This window comes from Saccopteryx bilineata, chromosome 4, assembly GCF_036850765.1.
Source record: "Saccopteryx bilineata isolate mSacBil1 chromosome 4, mSacBil1_pri_phased_curated, whole genome shotgun sequence".
NCBI lineage: Eukaryota > Metazoa > Chordata > Mammalia > Chiroptera > Emballonuridae > Saccopteryx > Saccopteryx bilineata.
In genome coordinates this window covers 29,280,822-29,303,314 of record NC_089493.1, presented here as the reverse complement: position 1 = coordinate 29,303,314, position 22,493 = coordinate 29,280,822, and the positions used below count along the sequence as shown (strand labels likewise).

The window sequence follows — 22,493 nt, the reverse complement described above, 5'->3', positions numbered from 1 at the left end:
TCTGTCCCCTACCTATGTTTATAGCCATAGAAACTGAAACAGTGCCCCCTGGCACATTCCTCGTCATAGTCTTGGTGCCTGGTCACATCACTGCCTGGGGCAAAGCCAACCTGGGCAGCCGCACCACCATCAGGGAGCTGATACACGAACAGGCATCACTCCAGAAAGAAATAATTTTGTTGATTTCCAAGGCACAAGGCCCACTGGCACCTCCTAGGCCAGCCAGCAGGGTGCCGTCCTCTGTCTTGGGTAGGTGCTCAATAAATGTCCACTAAAACCGTAAGTGAAACTGACTATGTTGAAAAATGGAGACCAGCAGTGCGCAGTCTTTTTAAAAATAAAAATGAGAAATGGCCCAATCTTATGGAACCCATATGGGACAGAGCATGCTCAGTGAAGCATGCACATTCTGGATTAAGAAATATGATTACCATTTGCCAGTTCTGATTTCTGCCTCTGGGCTGATAAGATGTACCCAAACAGTTGGTTTCACTCATTCACAGATACCAAAGCAGGAGGGGTCTTTAATGAAATGCAGGAGCTGAACTGACAGTCATTAGCAGCTAGAAATAGGCAACGGACTGCAAAGCCAAGATGAAACACTTTAATAAAAAGGACCTTCATGCCTGAGGCATACTCTGCCTTCTTTGCTAAGGTTGTGCTGGATTTTTTTTTTAATCATAACAACATAGCTTGCTTATTCTTAAAATTTTTTTAATCTTTCACTGAGGAAAAAAATTGGAGGAGCTAAATAAATTAGTTCATTGGATAATTAATTTTCAGCAACAAAGCTGATGTTGCCCCTTTGTCATTAGTGTTAGGTGTGCCGTCTCTATGAGCAGAGATGAACAGGCGTGGGGCTGGCCCTGAAGTACCAGTGGCAGGGCCTCTGAGGGTCATGTCTAGGTCTGGCTTCTGAGGCCGTGTGTCCAAAATGATTTCTCAAAACGTCAGAACTCCCTGGTCCTGCCCAGCACCCTTTCCCCACCTCGTACCTCTTAACCCAGGGAAGCGTCCTGCATGGATCCACCGGGAAGATGGGTAACATGAGGAATGGGAACCCCAGGCCTGATTGGCTGTCCTGCCCTTTCCTCCCAGACACAGATTTGCATTTGTCAAGTCAGACAAGTCTCTTGTGTTGGTTTTTTTTGTTGTTGTTGTTTTGTTTTGTTTTGTTTTGTTTTTTACAGAGACAGAGTCAGAGAGAGGGATAGATAGAAACAGACAGACAGGAACGGAGAGAGATGAGAAGCATCAATCATCAGTTTTTCATTGCGACACCTTAGTTGTTCATTGATTGCTTTCTCATATGTGCCTTGACCGTGGGCCTTCAGCAGACCGAGTAACCCCTTGCTCGAGCCAGTGACCTTGGGTCCAAGCTGGTGAGCCTTGCTCAAACCTGATGAGCCCACACTCAAGCTGGTGACCTCGGGGTCTCGAACCTGGGTCTTCCGCATCCCACTCCGATGCTCTATCCACTGTGCCACTGCCTGGTCAGGCTCTCTTGTGTTTTAGAACAAGAGACTTAGTTTAGCAACCAGCCCTGTCTCTGCAGAGATGGGGGAAGTGCAGTGCTGAGAGATTCAGTAACTTCTCCAAGGTCAACACAGCAAGTCAGTAAAGCTCGGCTAGCATTTCTCTCCAGCCTCAGACCCACTGTCTTGCTGTCCTGCTGTGACTTCAGTTTGAAAAGACAGGATTGCTTCTGCTCATTCTCTCTTATTCTCCATGGCTAGTTCAGTGAATTATCTCTGCCATCTCATAATATAACTCTTTTCAAAGAAAACCCACCCTATGGTATAATGATTGCGATTTTTCTTGCTGTTTAGAAAAGCGTTTTACCTGCGTATCAGTGTGGAGCTTTGACCTCCTTAGAGCAGGGTATCCTGGTTGTTGTTACCCACTCGGGCAGAACCAGCCAAGCTGGCCAAGTGGCTTCTCTGCATCACTTAGCTGTCAGATGTCAGATAAGGGCCACCTGCTAATTGATTGGCACAGTGAAACTTAGGTCCAACATGCTCCCCAATGACACTGAACTTCTTATTAAAGAATGTCAGGCAATTGATGTTGCTCTTATTCTGGAACAAAAGGTGTCAGAAGTTAGATAGACCTGAATAGTCAAGAAAATATAAGTAGCCCTGGCCAGGTGGCTCAGTGGATAAAGCATTGACTCAGTGCACCAGAGGTTATGGGATCAACCCCCAGTCAGGACACATACAAGGAACAATCAATGAATGCACAACTAAATGGAACAACTAGGCAAAACAACAAGTTGATGCTTCTCTCTCTTTTTCTTTCAAATTAATGGAAAAAAATATTTTTAAAGAATTTTTGTTTTTGTTGTATTTTTCTGAAGTGAGAAGCAGGGAAGCAGAGAGACAGATTCCCACATGCACCCGACTGGGATCCACCCAGCATGCCCACTAGGGGGCGATGCTCTGCCCATCTGGGGCATTTCTCCATGGCAACTGGAGCCATTCTAGCACCTGAGGCAGAGGCCATGGAGCCATCTTCAGCGCCCAGGCCAACTTTGCTCCAATAGAGCCCTGGCTGCAGAAGGGGAAGAAAGAGACAGAGAGGAAGGAGAGGGGGAGGGGTGGAGAAGCAGATGGGCGCTTCTCCTGTGTATGCTGACCAGGAATCAAACCCCAGACTTCCACACGCCAGGCCAATGCTCTACTATTGAGCCAACTGGCCAGGGCCTAAAGAATTTAAAATAAGAAAAAAAAACCACATAGGTATACCTAACTTCCCTGTTCCCAACCCAGAAGATGTGATCTACTGGTAAAAGATAAATTCAACTTAGCCCTTGGGACAAAGAGAGAGAATGCTGAGCTCATCAGTCATTGGACCAAATCAATCCTGAAATGGTTGATAATCTGATTACCTAGATCAATTTCTGTTTCCTCCTCTACACCCTTAGGACTAAACTAAACTTGCCCTTCAATACAAACACTATTAAGTGCTTGTATCTGAAAAAGCATGTTGGCAGGCACTGGTTTAGAATAAAAAGATAAATCTTTGATTTGATAGACAGAGCTTGGGTATTGGAGTCGGGAAGACTTGGGTAAGAATTTGGCTTTACCATTTACTAGATTTGTGAGCTAGTGATAAATCACTTAATCTTTCTGAGCCTCAATTTTAACATGTTTATTAAACAACTTTTAAGACTGAGAAATAAGTTAGTTTATTGAAAATACTTAAGACAGTATTGATCATAATGTAGGTGTCCTGAAAATGTTTGTCATTATAATTCATATAAACTCCTGGGAGCTCACTTTTGAGTTTTCGGTCAGTCTGTACTCCTAGCGTTTCTCCATAGTACATGGAAAAAAAATTCAGACACAGTATTATAGCTGCTGTTGCAGTGGACCCTACTGCAAACTCAGCTCTTACAAATTTGCCTGACACAGAAGTGGGCTGTGGAGTAGGACAGACCCTAAGAATATTTAAGTAGATGACAAATAGTGTAGATGGAATTTCTGCATTCTTAAAATGGGTTAGATTCTAGGATATCTGACGTCTAAGATTCATTGATACTTTTTTGGGGTGTGTGACAGAGACAGAGAGAGGGACAGCTAGGGACAGATAGACAGGAAGGGAGAGAGATGAGAAGCATCAAGTCTCTGTTGTGGCACCTTCATTGTTCATTGATTGCTTTCTCATATGTGCCTTGACTGGGGGGGCTACAGCAGACTGAGTGACCTTTTGCTCAAGCCATCAACCTTGGGCTCAAGTTGGTGAGCCTTGTTCAAACCAGATGAGCCCACACTCAAGCTGGCGACCTCGGGGTTCGAACCTGGGTCCTCCGTGTCCCAGTCCAAAGCTCTATCCACTGTGCCACCACCTGGTCAGGCTTATTGATTCTTATTACCAAGTATTTGTTGCAGCTTCAGCAATTTTTAATAAATGCATTTTGTCAAAGCCCTGTTGTATCAGGAGGCAACCGTGACAGTTTGGCTGCATAGAACACGACCCCAAACTAAGTGCCATACAACAAGAAGCATTTATTTCTTGCTCATGAGTCTGCGGGTCAGCTGAGGTTTGACTGACCTAGCTAGGGGTAGGTTTCTTCTACTCCAGATGTCTCTCACCTTGTTTGGAATAACAGCTATTTGACGCAGGAGGGCAAGAGAAAACATGCAGGTATATTGAAAGCCTCCATTCACATCATGTTCAATAACGTCCCATTAGCCAGACAAGTCACGTGACCAAGCCAGAAAGTCAAGGATCAGACCCTCTGCCCTCCATGAGACCAGGGCCAGGATTTAGGTGTATATTAATAATACAGAGGAGTCAAGAACTGGGGACCAATGAAACATTCTTCTATAAGAAGAATGTGGTAAACTATTGCTGGAATATAATCCCTGGTCAGTTAAGGGAATTGACCCTTTGATCTAGCTGCAGCCTCTAATGAGTGATATACCTCTTGGGACATTGTGAGCCAACATAAGAAGATAGGTCTTGGGTAATCACTTTGTTCTTTACACAGATATTGAATTTTAATGTTGTACACCTAAAACTTATATAATGAATTATAATGTGATGCATCCAAAACTTATATAATAATGGTAAAGATCAATGGTGTGATAAAGCATGGAGACTCCCTGTGCAGAGGGAATCTTTAAAGCCAGCTCACATCAGCAGAGAATAGAAATTATTACCATCTAATGACAAGTAGGGTTTTAACTGAATTGAAATATTGGCGTCCCTCCAATTCCCCATGATTTTCAGGCCATTTCATAAAAAGCAACAGTGTAACTTGTATGTTCAGTCTCAGGTAGCATACTAGATCAAAGCACAGATTACTCTGAAAAATGTCCATTTTTCTAGGAATTACTCTCCTTGACTAACAGAAACACTAAAACTACTCTAAATTCTTCTATTGAGTTTAGAGGAGAGAAGGCAGGTTACTAGATAAATGCTTAACATGAATATGAATGAAAATCTTTCCTTTCCTGTCATTTAATGGAATTCAGGTCTTCAGAGAATAACCTGCTTCCTAGCATGATATATTCATCTACTGCCTAAGGGATCAAACATTCCAGATTCTCTCTCACTAGTAGTACCTCTCAGGAAAACCCAGTAATATCCAGGGTAGAATGGTCTCCCTGCTTGGCTGGTTTTCTGGGAATCTTATTGGGTGGCAGAACAGCCCAGGGGTTGGAAGCCTGGGCTCTGGGTTCTATGGCTGGGTTCAAACTCCAATCCACAACTGGGTACCTGTATGACCTTGGACAGGTGGTTGGACCTCTCTGGTGGTTCCTGATGCTACTCACAAGTGGTCAGTTTTCCTCTCCTCCTGGTACCCAGAAGACTGTACCCCCTGGCTCCTTTTGTGGTTGGGTGGGGCTGTGTAACTAGTTCTGGCCAAAGAATTATGAGTAAATGTGTTCTGTGTAACTTCTGAGCTATAACATTTAATAACCAGTGCAAAATTCTCCAGAATTTTCTTTTGTCCCTCTATCATGTGACCATCAACTTTCTTTTTTTTTTTAATTAATTTTACTAGGGTGACATCAATAAATCAGGGTACATATGTTCAAAGAGAACGTGTCCAGGATATCTTGTCAATCAATTATGTTGCATACCCATCACCCAAAGTCAGATTGTCCATCAACTTTCAAGATGGTGGCTGTTTCATCAGCCTGAGTCCCAGCATAACTACAATGAGCAGAGTCCCCTGGTGACCTGCAATAGACTTGAAGAATTAGAGAGAAATAAACTTGTTTTTTATTAATCTGTTTTGATTTTTGAGGGTTATTTGGTACCACAATTTAACTTAGTCTACCCTGATTGATACAACTTGTAAATCTTAGTTACTTTATTTGAAAATAAGAATAACAATAGAGTCTAGTTTATGGAGTAATCATGCAGATTAAGTAGGATAATATGTGTACAATACTTAAAAGAGAACCTAGAATGTAATAAAATTTAATATATTTGCCTATTATATATCATTATTATTGTTATGCCATATCCTAACAAGTTATCTATTTATCTCAAAGAAGCTATTAGTCATATAACTGAGAAACCCAACTTACCCTCAAATTGTATTGCTAGTATGCTAGACTAGATAAGCTACAGCTTTAAATTTCTAGACTTAAAATTATGTGGATCTATTATGGAAGCACTCTGAAAACCTATCCTGGTGTTTCAAAAACGCTCTACCACTCAAGAGAACAAAATGTGTGAGAAAACTAGCATTATCTTTTCCCCTTTTCCAGTTGCCCTCCCCCAGCCCCAACAAGACTCCCAAACAAGAATGTCTATGTCCTTGTTACAGATTCTTTTGTAGCCTACTCGGAAGGTTTCTGCCCAGCCTTGTAAATTCTTAGCTACTAACTGGTTCCTAGTTGAGGAACCTACCTCCTTGGTAGTCCATCTCCTCTCTCTGTTCTGTTCTCAATATATGTACATAGTATCCAGTTTCCTCCGTAAGATTTCACCTGGCTCTAGGTCATAGCACGCCATGATCTTTCTCCTGAGAGTGTGGTCTTCCATAGTCCTAAAGGAGGGAGTCCTGTCCTTGCTCAAGGTGGCCTTCCCCCTGGCTCATGGTGGCCTCCCTCACACCACCACTCCCAGCCACTGAGTCTTGTCCTCTAGCTTCTCCAGATCGGAACTGTGTCTTGATTTGTAGTCTTTCTTCTTCTCCTATGTGACTCTGGCTGGCTCTTTCTCTGATCCCAAAGGCAGCCCTGTCTACACTTTCTAACTAGCAACATGTTGATATGTTAGGTTAAACTATAGGCAATTTGCATTTTTTAGGTTGGCTATGGCAATTTCATACGGTTGAACATATATGTGAATCCAGTTTAAGAAAGAGGAGGAATTGTACCACATATGTATTGAATTACATGTTGGGTCCCATCCAGAATCCTGTGTATTTCTCCCTCCTTAGCTTGCTGATCTGAGGGTTACTCTTATACAGTGTGTCCGTAAAGTCATGGTGCAATTTTGACCGGTCACAGGAAAGCAACAAAGATGATAGAAATGTGAAATCTGCACCAAATAAAAGGAAAACTCTCCCAGTTTCATACCTATTCAGTGCAGTTCAATGTAGGCTCATGCACAGATTTTTTAGGGCTCCTTAGGTAGCTATCCCGTAGAGCCTCTACAGACTCGTCACTGACTGATGGCCTACCAGAACGGGGTTTCTCCACCAAACTGCCGGTTTCCTTTAACTGCTTATCCCACCAAGTAATGTTATTCCTATGTGGTGGCGCTTCGTTATAAACACGCCGATATTCACATTGCACTTTGGTCACGGATTCAAATTTAGCGAGCCACAGAACACACTGAACTTTCCTCTGTACCGTCCACATCTTGACTGGCATGGCTGTGGGCTGCTTCACTGTATACACGGTGTTACATCATCATCTGCGCATGCGCACATGCTGCTACATCATCCTACAGAAACTGGGAGGGTTTTCCTTTTATTTGGTGCAGATTTCACATTTCTATCGTCTTTTGTTGCTTTTCTGTGACCAGTCAAAAGTGCACTATGACTTTACGGACACACTGTAGACCAGCTTTATGCTATCGTATATAACCCCTAACACATGTTCTACAGGAGATGCTGCTACTGTGTTTATTGACTGACCAGGCAGAGGCTTTTCCTGATATCTGTTGTTGTTGGTATCCACATTGTCACATTTTGGCTATTTATAAAGGTATCATTTACTATGACTTTGTGAAAGACAATAACATTTCTCTAACCTCTTTCAGATTGAGGACATCGTTACAAAGATGCAAGATGACAAGACAGGGGGTGTGCCCATCAGAACAGTCAAGAGCTTCCTCTCCAAAATCCCCAGTGTGGTCACAGGTAAACATTCTCCTTCCCTTTTGGTGGCAACAGGAAAAGGCTACTGAAGAATTGTGTAGCCTTGACTGTGACCTGAGGGGTGGCTAAGCATTTGTGACTAGCAAAGATGATACCTTGCACATGCTTCTTAAAGTTGAGTTCTGGTCCTGGTTTCTAGGAAGCAGCTACCCTTTGCCGATAATTAAGAATGGTCTTACCATGCCTGAGCAGCCCTTCTGTAGATGGATTAAGGCTTCCAGGAAATGACAAGGACGTGAACGCACAGGCGAGCCCATCAACAATCTGGCCTACAGGGTGCATGTTGGGCAAATAAGTTTGTAAAATGTGATTTTTATGCTCACTTTATTAAAAATGGCACTGTCCACGTGAATGATGCTGCCCAGGTGAAACTGCTAATTACCTTCCTGCTAGGGAAGGGGCTTTGTTATGCTAATGTGTGTTGGAAGTGGGGTTTTCATGCCAAAAAGTTTTCAGAAGAAGAAGGAAACCATGTTTTTGAAGAATGAGAGCAGGGAGGAAGTGTGCTGAAGAAAAGAAGCAGCCAAGATGCCAGGGTGCTGAAGGAGAAGCCAGTGTGTACAGAGAGGAGATGGGAACCAGACGGGACTGAGACTCATGGGGGACCTTTGATTCTAGGAAAAACCGGAAAACATTATCCTGGTTGTGGAACCGGAGAATGTGTGAGTGTGTTTTGGTGCCCCGCTGGCTGTTTGGGGGCAGAGGGGTTTACTTGCTGGCCAGTTGCAAAGCTAGGATAAAGGAATACCCACCATTTTTTTGGCTCCACTGTTTCTTTACTATCTGTTCAAATATAAGGGGAACCTGCATGTGCCTGGCGGCAACTACTGGCCCTACAGGGCACACAAGCACAGCAATGTGAAAGAAATTACTTTAGTTTTAAACAAACTTTAAGAAAGTCTGACATTCAGATTCTACAAAATGCTTTTAAGTTGTTTAATTCGCTATACTTGAACTCCTAAAAGAAGTTGTTTCAAAAATGTTTCAGGTTGTTTCTGCATTACTGTGGGGAGGGGGGTGTGGGGTTGTGTGTTCTGTGTGCTCATTCACCAATGAAAAGGAGCGAACTATTTATTGGTGGATGCACTCACTTGGATGGCTCTCAAAGTCATTTTTCTGAATGAAAGAAGCCTGTCTCAAAAGGTGGGATATTATATGATTTTGTCTATATGACATTTTACAAAACAAAAACTACAGTGATGGGGAGTGGGTTCCATGGTCGCCAGGGATTGGGGGTTGGGGGAAGAGTGTGACTACAGAGGAATAGTGCTAGGGAATATTAGGAGGTGACAGAACTGTTCTGTGTCCTGATTGTGGTGGTGGGGTGGTGACATGAATCAGCAAAAAGAAGTTGAGGAGTGGAGTAGCTGGTGACAAGGAGGAAAATCCGGAGTATATGTTTTCTTGGAAGCCAGACTTTCAAGAAAGAGCGAAGTTGATCTGTTAAAAAGTCAAGCACTGTAAGGACTGAGAATCGATCATTGAATTTAGCAACATCAAATTCATTGCTGAGCTTGATAAGTGCACAGGGCATGAAGCATTGAGGGCAAAAAGCCTTGTTGGAACTGACTCAAGTCAGAATGGGAAGAGAGCAATTTGAGGTAGTGAGTACAATTAATCATTGAAAGAATTTTTCTTAAAAAGAAGAAACGCAGTAATATCTAATGGGTAAATGGGGTCAGGACTTAACAGGATTTCAAATAATATGGAAGCGGCAGTATGTTTATAATGGTGTGACTCGCTCACTCAAGAGGGAAAAGTGGCCCAGGAGAAATAGGAAAATTCAAGGAGTGATATCAGCAAGGAGGTAAGAGATTGAATATAATGCATGGATAGGCGAGTATCCTTGGCTAGGAAGATGTACAACTTATTCCTAGAAAGAGAAAGGAAACCATAATAGATGGACAGGGGTACAAATAAGCGTGGAAATGTAGCAGGAGCTTAGAGGTTTTCTTCTAATTATTTCTATTGTTTTAGTAATAGAGGAAGCAAAGAAGGTAAAATGTTGAAGGTCTGGGGAGAGATTAGAAGCTATAAAATAGTCATCTAGGCGAGTAAAGAGATTAATTAGCAAGGGAAATAGAGTTCTGAGTGGTAGGTAGCATTAAGGATTCCCTTGAGATTACTAATATTTATGAATTTATTTATTTATTTTTTTATTCATTTTAGAGAGGAGAGGGAGAGAGAGAGAGAGAGAGAGGAGAGACAGAGAGAGAGAAATGGGGGAGGAGCTGGAAGCATCAACTCCCATATGTGCCTTGACCAGGCAAGCCCAGGGTTTCGAACCGGCGACCTCAGCATTTCCAGGTCGACGCTTTATCCACTGTGCCATCACAGATCAGGCATATTTATGAATTTAAAGAGAGGCATTTCCTAAATGAGGCTCCAGCCACATTTAGCTACCTAGATTGGGGCGCATATCACAGAGAAAGTTGGACTTAATTAAGGCTACATCAAATATGAGAGTATGATAAATCAAAAAGAGGCAGGAGAACAAACAAACTGATTAAATAAGGAGGAAAGTGAGCCCATGAGATATGGGTGAGGAAGAGTGAAGAGTAGTATTTCAATATATTGTAGGGCCAGTGGCCAAGGAGTTTTAGAGTTGGAGATGAGTAAAAAAGCTAAAAATATAGGAGGTAGTGATTGGTTAGTGGAATGTGTAGGGTCACAATATACTGGTGGTGACAAAAAGTAAGGTCTGACCATAGCAATAAGTGACTGAGATAGGATGGAGATCAAGAACTTAGGAAAAGAGAAGGGCAAGGAACTAAGAAGCCATGGTTTGGGAAGACTGAGCCATCTGAATATTGAAATCACTACTGAGGGAGTGATAGAGGCAATAGGTGTGGATCTGTGGTTACAATCTCTGCAGAACGAGAGGCAGAGGGCCCAGGGGTCAATAAATGACTTTCACAACAAGAGGTCTAGATGGTTTAATCTGATGTCATGGGAATCAAAGCTGAGTGTTTTCTTAAAGAAGAAGGAGGGAGGGAAGATGGTCTAAAAGAAACTATAGGAAACATAAGCCATAAGATCACTTACCTGCCTTCAAACCCCATAGTGTGTAAGCTATAAGAGGGGAGACAGACACCATCTAAGAGGGTTGCAGGGAAGCTCAGCCACTGAGGAAGAACAAGAAGATGAAGAAATATTAACTGAAAGGTTGAGGACATAAATATGTGTACTTAATGATTGACAATGAGTTGCAGAGGTCAACTGAAAGCATTTTAGGAATTGGTAGTGTATGACCTGGGGAAGGTCAACAGGTGTTATGTACCAGGCCTACAACAGTCACAGACAATGTAAAGATGAACAGAACCCCGATCTCTACTTTCAAAAACGATTAGTTTAGTGAGAAAAACAGACATAGGTAGAATAATAACTATATGAGCTATGTGCTAGAATAGAAGATGAAGCCAGAGGGGAGAAGCGTGAGTTTTTCCTGAGTATGTCCAGCACATTTCTCTGAGGATGTGTATCAGTCATCTGTTGCTGCATAACCCACCACCCCAAACCATAGTGATGTCTCATTTCTCATGATCACAATTCCACCACGATCCAGGCAGTTCTTCTGCTGGTCTCAGCCATGAGTCCCCAGTCATCTGCTGGTTCAGTGGAGGCCACAGGGTTGCACTCACTTATTTGGCAGCAGTGCTTAGTTTTAGCTGGGGTTTCAGTTCCCCTCTGAGTCACCTTGTAGCCCCCAGGAGGGAAGAGTGGGCTTTTTTACTGCCTGATGGTCTCAGAGGGCCAAGAGGGAAAAGACGAAAACCACAAGACTTCTTAAAGCCTAGGCTCCAGAACTCATACAATGTCAAGTTCACCATAATCTGTTCTTTAAAGCAAATCCCAAGACCAGCCTTGATTGAAGAGGGTGGAGAAACCAACTCCACCTCCTGGAGTGGAGTAGCAGTAGCAACGTCAGGTTGACCCAGGAACACATAATTCATGGGAAGCCTTTTTTTTTATAAGTGCCCCATGAAATAATTTCAGAACTTGGCCTTACACATGAGTAGAAAACTGGAGAAAGCCACTGCGAGTGGAGAAAATAAGATGTTTTCATAAGCCGAAATGCATGAAAAGTACACCGGGTGTCAATAAAATGATCTTGTTTGTGTATTTGGAACTTCAAACACCTTTGCATGTGTATGTGTTGGAGGAGAGGAGCACGTGGGCGAGACAGCCACAGGGATTAGAAGGATATGAGACTTAACCTTAACAACAGTTTGTAAAGGAGCTCTGCCTTGCGGATTTGATCCCAATGGCAATGGGCTGCCGTCGGGGGGTTTAAATGGGAGGAAAATCACATCTGTGTCCTAGAAGTGGATGAAGGAAGAAGCAGGAGGAGACAGGGAGTACGGAGGCTCGTTAAGGAATCTGTAGATGAGGGGGTCTAAGCAGAGAATAAGGAGGGCTGTTTTAACAACAGACACAGCATCGTCTGAAACCGTAGCTTTAGAGCTGCACCTCATTTAGTCTTCACACAAACTCCTACAGATAGGGACTGCTCTTATCTCCATTTTAAAACTGAGGAAACTACAAGAGCCTACATCACTTTTTCAAGGTCAGATGCAGCTAGTCCAGGGCAGCACCTCTGCCTCCGGGGACCACTGTGAAACAGGAGCAGTCGGACTGAAGACACCTGAACAAAAAGGTAGACCGTGGGACGGATGGGACTTGGTGACTGGATGTGCGGCATAGGGTGACTCGTTCCAGATTGGATCCAAGTTACCCAGTTAACTTGATGGATTGAATACATTCATCTTTTCTCTTCTGAAACCCTCACAAAAATCATAACAAATTTTTTAAAAGATGTAATCCCCAATTTGGAGGCCATTATTATAACGATCTAACACGGACAGTAAACATCCTTGGATTAAATAGCCTTGAGAAGATAGTTCAGTACAAGAGGCAGCTCATACCTCACCACTGTCAAGACATGCAGATATGTGAGAGAGCCCCGGGGAGTTGTTTTCCCATCCAGGAATCGTTAACAACAAAATACGGAAATCTGAAACGCAGATAGATGAGTGGTAGCTGACCACAGCCCCGGAACAAGCTAACTGTTGCTAGTCAGTGGGGAAAGCCAAGAAGCAACACTTTCAATATGATAGAGTCCTCACATGGCTCAGACACAAGGAGCATCTGCAGACTGTTCTGTCCAGTTAGAATGCATTTTGCCAACATACTCACCTTCTGCCTAACCACCGCTGCATGGGCCAATCGCTCACTCAGTGGCTACTCTGTAGCAAAATTAGGTCCTACACTGCCAGCACAGCTCAGGCTGGGGTTGCAGTGACCCCTAACACCAGTCAAACTCCAGGACAGAATATAAATCTCACGGTCTACCTGCTCAAGGTATCAAACAAGCCATCCAGCTAGCACCTGCTGAGACTCAAGGGACAGCGAGCAGTTGAAACACAGGAAATATTTGGCAATGTCAGCCAGCACACCAGAACTTCAGTGTGCCCCACCGGACACTCACCAGTCACAGACTAACTCCGAATCCAGCTGCAGTGTTGCTGTGTGGAGCCACAACTGTAGCCAGTCCCATGAGCGGTGTGTTCCGACCCACAGTCAGAGTGCCGGCAGCCCCGAAGTCTTCACTCCGCCCACCTCCTCTGGAGGAAAACCCTGGGCTACTGTTTCAGGAAATCCTCATTCCTCTTTACCTTCCTAAAGTTGCTCTCTCCTGGAGTGTAGAGCTGCATACAGAAAACATCTAGATTGTTGAGACTGTCGGGTACCAAACCCAAGGTTGAAACCATGAATTTGTAGCTACTCTGTCGCTGGTGAAGGCTGTGTCTGCAGAACAGTAATCAGCCAACATGGCGGCCTTCGCTCCCGTTCAGCAGCCTCCACCGATCTCTCTAAACCAGCAGTTTCCAACCTTTTTCATCTCATGGCACATGTAAACTATAGTAATTACTAAAATTCTACAGAACACCAAAAAAATTATTTTTTTTTTTTGCCAATCTGACAAAAAACAGGTATAATTTTGATTCATTCACACTGGATGGCTATTGTTGTGTTGGCTGTTGTCATTTTTTATTTGATAATCTAAGGCAGGGGTCTTTTGTGTGGCCCACAGACTAATCCACGAAGTTCAAAATATTTTGGATAAAATTAAGTAAGCCTAGGGGCCTACTTGTATTTTTCATTTCTCTAGCATCCTAGCTAGATATTAGCTTAGTTAACAGCAGTTGTGATGCGAACTACAGTTTCTGGTCGTTTTGTGACACTGAGTAAACTGCATGTACGATTGTGCTTGTTGTACTGATTTTTTTTTGTTTTCAACTGCAGTGAGAAAAGTGTTGCGTAACAGTTGCCTTTTGTAGACCTAGTGTGGCCCACCGATCGGCTGTGATCTTGCTCTGCGGCCCACATGCTGAGTTGAGTTTGAGACCCCTGATCTAAGGGAAAAGAGGTCAGTACCTCTGACTAAATAGTCAGGCATTGCGTGTTGTAAAAATTCTTGCGGCACACCAGTGAAAATCTCTGTTCTAAAGGAGATTGGTGCAGCCACTGTGGGTAGCAGTGTGGAGTTACCTCAAAAAATTAAAATGGAATTGTCTTATGATCCAGCTATTCTACTTCTGGGAAATTATCAGAAGAAACCAGAAACACTAATTTGAAAGAATATACATACTCCAGTGTTCATTGTAGTGTTATTTACAATAGCCAAGATTTGGAAACAGCCCAAGTGCTCATCAGTAGATGAGTGGATATAAAACTCTGTGGTATATTTACACAATAGACTACTACTTGGCTGTTAAAAAAAAAAAAAAAAAAGGAAACCTTACCCTTTGTGACAGTATGAATGGACCTGGAGAGTATTTTGCTAAGTGACATGAACCATTCAGAGAAAAACCAATACCATATGATTTCACTTATATGGTAAATCTAACGAACAAAGTAAACAAACAGAATAGAAATAGACTTATAGATACAGAGAAGAGACTAACACCTGTCAGAGGAGATGGGTGTTGGGGGACTGGGTGAAAAAGGTGAAGAAATTAAACAAACAAAAAAACCCCACAAAACCTCAGAGACACAAACAATAATATAGTGATTACCAGAGGGAAAGCAGGTAGGGAGAGGTAGAGGAGGGTAAGGCAGGGATAAATGCTGATAGAAGGAGATTTGAGTTTGGGTGGTGAACACACAACGCAATATACAGATGATGTATTATAGAACTATACACTTAAAACCTATAGAACTTTATTAACCAGTCTCTATGAATAAGAAATGATCAAAACTGACATATAAAGAATTTTAAAATTGAATAACTCTATACTTGTTTAAAGGAATTTAATTCATAGTTAATAATTTGCCCCCGAACAAAACTATATAGTCCAGATTGGCTTCCTGGGTAAATTCCATCAAAGATTTAAAGGAAGGAGTACTAGTCCTACATCGACGAGGTGAGAATACTGCCCAGATCCTTTTATGAAACTAAGATTATCTTTGATACCAAAAATAGACCAAGACACTACAAGAAAAGAAAAACAAGTCCAGTGTCTCTCGTGAAAAATCACTGCAAAATTTTTAAATAGAATATTAGTATAGTGAGTCAAATAATATATTTAAGTCAGGAGTTGGAAAACTTGCTGTTAATGCCAAGCGGCAAATATGGTGGGCAGTGTGGGCCATACAGTCTCTGTTGCAATTATTATTCAACTCAGCCCTTGCAATCCAAAAACAGCCATAGATAGAACCACAATGGTAGTGGCTGTGTTTCTATAAAACTCTACTTATAAAAATAGGTGACAGGCCATAGTTAGTGTCTCATAAAAAAGATATTGAGAAGAAGAAAAAAAGCAAATGAAGAAGATTATATGTTGTGTGATTCATTTATATCAAATTCAAAAAACAAACCATGGAATGATGGTATTGAAGGATATATAATAGGTGATAAAAGTGACCAGAAAAATATAGCAGTGACCACCACTTACCTCTAAAAAGCAAGGAGTGTGTTGTGATTAGGATAATATATTCAAGGAACTCCTGGAGTGTTAGGGAATTTTTTAACTTTTTTTATGGTGATGTGAATGTTTTCTTAAAATATCAAACAGTACATATTTATATGTAATATCTTATGATTTTTTAGTTTTCTTTCTTTTTTTTTTTTTTTACATATAAAAAGTGATTTGAAGTCAGATTAGCAAATAAGGTTTAGGAAATGCCCATTGCCAATGCAAAGTGCCATTGTGGGTTTAGAGAAAATATGCCTCTGGCCTGACCAGGCAGTGGTGCAAGGGATAGAGTGTCGGACTGGGACACAGAGGACCCACATTCAACACCCCAAGGTCACTAGTTTGAACACATGCTTGTCTGGCTTGAGCACGGTCTCACCAGCTTGAGCACAGGGTTGCTGGCTTAAGCATAGGATCATCCACATGACCCCATGGTCGCTGGCTTGAGCCCAAAGGTTGCTGGCTTGAGCCCAAAGGTTGCTGGCTTGAGCCCAAGGTTGCTGGCATGAGCCAAAGGTCGCTGGCTCGAGCAAGGGGTCACTTGCTCTGCTGTAGCTCCCCAGTCAAGGCACATATGAGAAAGCAATCAGTGAACAACTAAGGAGACTAAGGAACTACAACAAAGAATTGATGCTTCTCATCTCTCTCCCTTCTTGTCTGTCTCTATCTGTCCCTCTGTCTCTCTCTTTGTCTCTGTCACAAAATAAAATTTAAAAATTTAAAAAATGGAAGGTATGCTTTTGAATAAATAAAACTGGTTTTCTCATTGAGCTTATAAACTGGTTCATAAGTTTAATTCCAAAGAGGGTTTCCAAAAACATTTGTAGTATAGCCAATACTAATCAAAATAAGGATATAGCCTCTGAGGGGCCAACTCTGAAAAAAACAAAGCTTAAGTAAATATTGACTAGGCTGTGTTTGCCTTAACAAGTATAACTCTACTGTAAAACATTTTCTTCAACTGCATGCATTTTTACTTTCTTCTAATGAAGTTCATTTTAGTAACAACATCCTGAAATCCTGTCAAGTTATATCATGAAAGCAAAAGGCGTATTCTTGGTCTTTGTGCCATTAAAATCTTACTCTAAATGTCAGACTCATTCATCTTTTTCCTACTTTTCTTGTTTGCTTTTTTCCCCTTTGAGAAGAAATGCTAAGTGGAATAAAAGAAGGAAAAGACAGCTCATTTATTAGAAGTGAAAATATACCATGCAACCCTCTAATTTGTGCTTTAGAATTTCTTTTTAAACACTTCTATTAAAAAGTCTGTTTCAGAGTGTGATAAAATTTAAGAAGAGACTGAAGTCCAGATTAATTCTCGTTGACCAGGGGTCACTGAGATGTTTTAAAGGAAAAAAATCAGGAAACTATTATGGTCACTGTGCCCTATAACAAAGAGTTGTGGGTTAGCAATGATGATATCGATTTTATTAGATTAACTGTTGTCTCAAAGAATTCTGCACATTAAAATGGCTGGATGTATTGCTGGTAGGAAGACTTTAGCAAAATCATGTTGCTAATAGTACGTCTGTGCAAAGATTGTGAACATGGAGACCATTAATTTTCAGCCTAGCTCCTTATGAAGTTGATTTTTGTCATTTTGTTCTACTGGGTACGTGGTACCAGATAAGGCTATAATTTATGGCAACACAAAACATTTTTTACTGACATTTCAAAATAATTATGGCATGTATTATATATTTAAATTTTTTAAAGTCAAATTTAGAAGTTGTCAGTGTGTCATCTATGAAGGCTTTCTTCTTAAACAATATTGACTTTAATAAGGCATGTTCTGCAGAAATAAAGCCTAATTCTACCCTCAGTTGCAACCAGAGGAAATTTGAAGCTATTTTTATATAAAACTTGGACTATAACACTTAATCTAGTTTTGGGTTTTAAGACATCTTTTTCCAGGTCCAAGAATAATATTGACGCAGGATCTTCTGCAGAGTTCTACCCCAATATATCCTATTCTTTAGGTAATATGCCCCTAGGGTAGTTTCTTTTCCTGAGAACTAATGATGACAGCAACATTTGTTGAGTTTGTCATAGCTAACACTTGACTATCAACATTTTCAAAAACATTCCCATTTTTATCCTGATGTATATAAGCAAACTGCTAGGGTGGAGGGTGGGCTGGGGAGTCCAAAGAGACAGCATCACTCACTGTCTCCTAAACAACACTCCGTAAGTCCACATATTGCTTCCCTCCAAACCAAGTCGAGGAGGGCTAGCAAATAGGGATCAGATTTCAGTATGACGCCCAAGGAGAAAGATATGGAATTCCAACCCCCAGAATCCCTGTGACCCCTGGAGGCTCAAAGAAGGATCTCAGCAGAGATAGAAGAAGAGGTGGAGAAGGAGAAATGAAGCAGAGCTCACCCTGTTTCGCCCCAAGACCCTCTGGACAGGGTTTGTTGGAGGGAAAACAATAGAGTTAAGTTGGGATTTATATTTTAAACTGAACTAACTGCAAGTGACCAAAAAAAGCTAGAGAGGTAAAAAAAAAAAAAAAAAAAAAAAAAAAAAGCACACGAGGGCAAAGGAGATTTGACTTTTCATATTTGAGGACAGTAATTAGGGACAAGTAAAGTCATTTCATGTCAGTACCTCGCTGAGTTCATATTGCTCAATAAACTGGATAGAGTACTTAGTGACCAAAGCAATCTGGGGCTTCTGTGCGTGCTCAGATGGCCAACCAGATGCCCGAAGAACACCCATTGGTGCAGAACACGGAGCTGGTGGGAAAGTCAGGGGCATCTCTAGAGGCTGTAACCTGGGAAGTGAGAACCCAGAGAAGTCAGTTCGATGAGTCCTTTCTCTGAGGACATGCGTCAGCCCCGGCAGCCCAGAACCTGGGTTTGCAGAGCGGGTACATGTGGGTGTCACGCAGCAGCACCGAGAGGGAGACGGTCACTTCTGAGCCACCCCTGGGTGAACCAGATGGTAAAGGGCCTCCAGAAGGGGGCGAAGGGAACACTTGCTTTAGTCTTGACTGTTATTAGAGTGAAAAAAAAAAGGAGAAAAAAAATGTCTCCCTAAATAATTGCTAATCCCAAATCCTAAATCTCCCCTTGCTGGTCTGGTGTCTTCCCAAACCCTGTGTGGTCCAAAAGAGCCAGGCAACAAGATCAACGTCTCCATTTCAGTCCTGCCCCGCGGTACCTGGCAGAATTCCATCTCGTCACTGGAGGAGCATGCTTTACATATGGACCTCAGGAATCCCCAGGAAAAACAAAAATTGCTAGAAATGTAAGAAAACATAACTACATGAATGAAAGTCAGAAGAAAGAACAACCAGCCAAATCCAACCCGTAAAGACTGCAGATGTTGGAACTATTACGTACACCTATAGGCTAATTGATAGGTCAGACCATAGGAAACTGCCACCTCTGTAGATAGGTCAAAACTGGGCAACATCTGCACTTTCACACATTTAACCTAATATTTTTAAAGAAATGAGAGGGTATTAGAAATATAACTTTTTTATTTTTTTATTTTTATTTATTTATTTATTTATTTTTTGTATTTTTCTGAAGCTGGAAACAGGGAGAGACAGTCAGACAGACTCCCGCATGCGCCCGACTGGGATCCACCCGGCACGCCTGTCAGGGGCGATGCTCTGCCCACCAGGGGGCGATGCTCTGCCCCTCTGGGCGTCGCTTTGCCGCAACCAGAGCCACTCTAGCACCTGGGGTAGAGGCCAAGGAGCCATCCCCAGCGCCCGGGCCATCTTTGCTCCAATGGAGCCTTGGCTGCGGGAGGAGAAGAGAGAGACAGAGAGGAAGGAGGGGGGGGGTGGAGAAGCAAATGGGCGCTTCTCCTATGTGCCCTGGCTGGGAATCGAACCCGGGTCCCCCGCACGCCAGGCCGAAGCTCTACCGCTGAGCCAACCGGCCAGGGCAGAAATATAACTTTTTTAAATGAATGTTTCAAAATATCCTCACAAATAAATTACCAAGTTTTTGCATCTAGGTTTTACAAACATTCAATAAGCAAATATGTTCAATCTTATAGGAACTTTTAAAAACAACAGAAAAAAATGACAGGTCATTCTCCAATTCATTCTATGAAAGTAACTCAACCCTAATATCCAAACGAGACAGTGCCTGTGTGGCATAGGGAAATTACAGCCCTGTTAGCTTCAGAAACATAGATGAAAACAATTCCAAACAAAATAATAGAAAACTAAATCTCTAAACACTGGCTCTGGGAGGGAGAGCATAGCTCTCGTGGGGTAAAGAAAATAAAGACTCGAAGGACAGAACTAGCTTTCATAAAAAGCCAGGAACCCTGCAAGGCACCTTAACCGGATTGTAGGTCTAGGGATATCATTTAATTATCATTGTACAGGGTGGGGCAGAAGTAGGGTTACAGTCGTGAGTGTGTGAAACAGAGTTTATTCTTGTATTATTGCTTATTAATTATTGTATTATTTTCCCTATGAATAACTGTAAACCTACTTTCTCCCTGCCCTGTATATTTAACACCAGTATGGTTTAGAATTGCATGGTGATGTCTATACTTTAAATACATCTATACTTCACAACTTTTGTGTATGTATGTATTTTTATCGAGATATAATTGGCATATTTGCTTCAGATGTACAACATAATGATTCAATATTTGTATATATTGTGAGGTGATGTAAGTCTAGTTAACATCACCGCACCTAGTTACAATTTTTTCTTGATATGAAAATTTTTAAAGTATAGCAATTTTCAAATATACAATACAGTATTAACTATTGTCACTGTACTATACATTAGATCCAATGACTTATTGATTTTATACAGTAACTGCAAGTTTGTACCTTTTAACCCCCTTCACCCACTTCACCCCCATCTCCCCACACCTGCCGGTCACCAGTCTGTTCTCTGTGTCTATGAGTTCAATGTTTTTGGTTTTTGTTCACTGTTGTTGTTTTAAGATTCCATGTATAAGTGAAATCATGTGTTATCTGCCTTTCTTTGTCTAACTTATTTCACTTAGCATTATGCCCTCTAGATCCATCTATGTTGTCGAAAATGTCAGGGTTTTCTTCATTTTTATGACTGAACAATAGTCTATTGTGTGTGTGTGTGTGTGTGTATATATATATATATATATATACACACACACCACAATTTCTTTATCCATTCATCCATTGGTAGACATTCCTTTTATGTATATATTGATATATTTCACAATGAAATTTTTGGAGTTTATAACTATATATAGTATATACATATAGTAATTACAACCATGTAAAAATTATGTATATATGCACATGTGTATGTGTGGACGTGTGTGGATGTGTGTGGATGGGAGAGGAGAGAGGGAGAGATTTTAAAGGAACATAAAATAAAAGCATATTATAAGATGGAGCTAAATGAACATGTTCCCTTTTAGAAGATGAATTTGGCTTTGCTGTGCTTTTGGGTTATTCCCTACCTCATAAATCGAACTTTGGGCTTTTAACAGACAGGAGACCATTGAAAACTACTCAAGCTTATGTGTTTTCCAGCAGGCTCTCTTTGGGTCTTATGTGTTTCCCCCTCATTGCCTGTAAACAAACCTGCAGCCTGATCCACCTGATTGCTCCCCAGTTATTATCCAATTACCATCTATTCCCTTATTAATAGCCTTAAATGCACGGTGTTCCTGCATGGAGCTGACACCCTCCCTTGATGGATCACATGTCCTGCTCTAAACAAGATTGTGGATGAAAAAAAGCAGAGAACTTTATCTTCATTGCCAAGTTCTCTCACCTCATTCCTTCTAGTTTACTCCTTCTCAAAGAAAGTCATTTATCCTTGGAGAGCCCAGGGCATGGCTGTGGGAGCCATCCACTCCAAATGCAGGCATTTAGGAGGGGTTGGGAGTGGGGGACAGGTCTGTAGGGAATTTTAGAGTAATAAAAGAAAACTGAGTAAAAGGCAGTCTGCTTTATGTTAACACCATGCAATTCTAAATAATGTTGCTAAAATACTCCTCCCCCAAAATTTTAGGGTTCTTAATTGCCACAGTTTTTACTGAGTTATTTTATATATATATATATGCTTCAAATTAGCACATTTTAATTACCTGTCCTTAATAACCTCATATTCTACATGGAAGTTAATTCTGAGAGCCAATAGTTATAGGGGACCTCCCACACACTTAGCGACATGCTCTCATTTCTTTGTTTGTTGTTGCTGTTTTTTTTACAGAGACAGAGAGAGAGTCAGAGAGAGGGATAGATAAGGACAGACAGACAGGAACGGAGAGAGATGAGAAGCATCAATCATCAGTTTTTCGTTGCAACACCTTAGTTGTTCATTGATTGCATTCTCGTATGTGCCTTAACTGTGGGCCTTCAGCAGACTGAGTAACCCCTTGCTCAAGCCAGTGACCTTGGGTCCAAGCTGGTGAGCTTTTGCTCTAACCAGATGAGCCCGTGCTCAAGCTGGCAACCTCAGGGTCTCGAACCTGGGTTCTTCGCATCCCAGTCCGACACTCTATCCACTGTGCCACCACCTGGTCAGGCCAATGCTCTCATTGTGAGAGTGAATACTTAAAAGTTTATTTTTTTTATTTATTCATTTTAGAGAGGAGAGAGAGAGACAGAGAGAGAGAAGGGGGGGAGGAACTGGAAGCATCAACTCACATATGTGCCTTGACCAGGCAAGCCCAGGGTTTCGAAC

General features: G+C 41.7%; 1 protein-coding gene across 9 annotated transcripts in view; it reads left to right on the top strand.

Annotated features, from left to right (window-relative positions):
• Positions 1-22,493, top strand: part of RGS6 (regulator of G protein signaling 6) — a 547,187-nt gene that overhangs the window by 384,355 nt on the left and 140,339 nt on the right. For all 9 annotated transcript variants that reach the window (XM_066275020.1, XM_066275021.1, XM_066275022.1 and 6 more), the window contains one exon: positions 7,732-7,831. In XM_066275020.1, coding sequence (XP_066131117.1) covers positions 7,732-7,831 — 100 coding nt within the window. The remainder of the gene's footprint in view (positions 1-7,731; positions 7,832-22,493) is intronic.